The 2,193-nt window shown below is 33.0% G+C and overlaps 1 protein-coding gene across 1 annotated transcript; it reads right to left on the bottom strand.

Annotated features, from left to right (window-relative positions):
• Window positions 1-857: 857 nt before the first annotated feature.
• On the bottom strand, window positions 858-1,910 carry LOC110870405. Its single transcript, XM_022119588.2, has 2 exons — window positions 1,510-1,910; window positions 858-1,389 (listed from the first exon to the last, which is right to left on the bottom strand). The coding sequence occupies exons 1-2, from the start codon at window positions 1,908-1,910 to the stop codon at window positions 858-860; spliced, it is 933 nt and encodes a 310-aa protein (XP_021975280.2).
• Window positions 1,911-2,193: the final 283 nt, after the last annotated feature.

The raw sequence follows: 2,193 nt of genomic DNA, 5'->3' as shown, positions 1-2,193 counted from the left end.
TATGATGTTTTATTGTGTTCCTTGGTACTTTAAGTTTACAAACAATTAGTGTTATATCATCAACCAAGAAACCATATTTTTTAATGTAAGTAACGTTGGTATCGTCTATATAAGGTTGTTGATTATCAATGTTTAAGTACATATATTTACATAATAAGTTGTTGTTGTTTATATGTGATTCGGATTGTTTATATAAGTTGAATGTAAGATGTACTAAAGATGAAATGTAAGCTAATAAGCAAAAGTAAAAAAGAAAAGATGACTATTGGAAAAAAATAAATAAACGAAAACAAATACAGTTGGAAATTATCTTTTAAAATACCCAAACTCTAAATCAAACTATAAATTTGAGAATATCTCTTTGTAAACTATATTTGTAGTTTTATTAGTAACGTTCCCATCATCGTCTAATATTAACATCCTTAAACCATCCATACTTTTGACTCTTGAAAGTGCAACGTATAGTTGTCCATGAGTGAAAACAGGTTTCTTTAGAAACAAACCAACCTTCGATAGCGACTGTCCCTGACTTTTGTTTATCGTCATTGCGAAACACACTGCTATCGGAAATTGCCTTCTTTGAAGTTTGAAAGGAATTCATTTGTCAGACGGAGAAAGATTGATCCTTGGAATAAAAGTTCTTGTCCCAATATTATTACCAGAAATAACTTTTGCTTCAATAATACGATCACCAAGTGTAACGACTTGTAATCTTGTACCATTGCACAAACCGTTTTTCTGATCAAGGTTACGTAAAAGCATTATGGGAATGCCAACTTTTAATACCAACTTATGATTCAGCATTCCTGAAACTTTTATTCCATTTAGAACGTCGGGGGGGGGGGGTAAACATCATGTCAAATATGGTCAGTTACGTTCTTCGATTGGCAGATAGAATCAGAACTTAGATACTCTTTTTTATCACCAGGAAACATTGCTAATAAGGTATCATTTATCTTGTGAAGAACATCATTCTTAGGAGCAAGTATCGCTCTTTGTTGAAAATAATTTGGATCATTGAAAGATTCAAGTATCGAAGGATACACAAAGTTGATCAGACTACCAATAGGGTTAGTGGAATCAGTAATCAACAGTTCTTCAGGTACTTCAATAACAGCTTCGCCGTCGTTGCGACCACCAACTTTTCCCTCGCCAATATCCAAAAGCCATTTAGCAAACTCTTTTGTCTTCTCAATATCACCATGATTCATGCCAACTGTGAGCCTCATGTTTTTTGTTAGCGTTAGTAACTTGCATTTGTTCCATATATATGATGAGTTCAATGAAGCGTTCACGATATCTTCTCTAGAACCATTAGGAACAACAGGAAGAATTTGTCTAAAGTCACTACCAAATACAATTACCTTTCCTCCAAATGGTAAAGCTTCGCTATTTGAACATTCAAGCATCAATATATCTTTTAAGGTTCTATCCAATGCTTAAAAGGCATGTTTATGAATCATTGGAGCCTCATCCCATATAATAAGTTTTGTTTTTTTTTAAAGATACGCAACTTCGGATCCAGGCTTCATGCGGCAAACAGAATCCTCATTTAGATTCAGAGGGATGGAAAATCGAGAATGTGCTGTTCGACCTCCCGAAAGTAGTAAAGAAGCTATACCACTTGAAGCAACATTTAAAACAATTTCAGACCTACTCCGAATTGCTACCGATAATGTCTTCCAAAGGAAGGTCTTACCGGTGCCACCATATCCGTAAAGAAAAAACACACCACCTTTGTTCGTTCTAACAGATTCCATAATCTGATCAAAAACATGACGTTGCTCGTCTGTTAAAAGTACTAACATACTATTCAACTCATCTTCCATAGTATTTTGGTCATAAGATAACGCCTCATTGATCAACCGATTGTTAGAAGAAGAAATAGACTCGTGATCAGGATAAGGCATAGTTGAATAGTTCTTCAGCGATGAGTTATTACGAAGTAAGAATTTCTCAATCTCTAACAAAGCCAAATTCTTAATGTCTTCGTCAAAGTAATGTAAAACTGCATAAAAATAAATAGAATAAATAAAAGATTTATATAATAATACCATAAGTCGTACATTTGAGTATTAAAATAATAAAATTGATAAGTATATTAATTGAATAAAAATGAAGGGTATAATTAAACAAGTGTATAATTAAACACAGGTTATAAACACCATAGATTGAAGTACGACTTTATTAAAA

Source organism: Helianthus annuus, chromosome 8 (genome assembly GCF_002127325.2).
Source record: "Helianthus annuus cultivar XRQ/B chromosome 8, HanXRQr2.0-SUNRISE, whole genome shotgun sequence".
NCBI lineage: Eukaryota > Viridiplantae > Streptophyta > Magnoliopsida > Asterales > Asteraceae > Helianthus > Helianthus annuus.
This window is presented reverse-complemented; position numbering and strand designations above follow the sequence as displayed.

Excerpts from the sequence above, each read along its gene's own strand:
- LOC110870405 (XM_022119588.2), bottom strand. The coding sequence starts at position 1,910 with ATGCCTTATCCTGATCACGAGTCTATTTCTTCTTCTAACAATCGGTTG. Across the intron at positions 1,390-1,509 it reads AAGCCTGGATCCGAAGTTGC|CGAAGCTTTACCATTTGGAG; the intron begins GTATCTTTAAAA and ends ATGTTCAAATAG.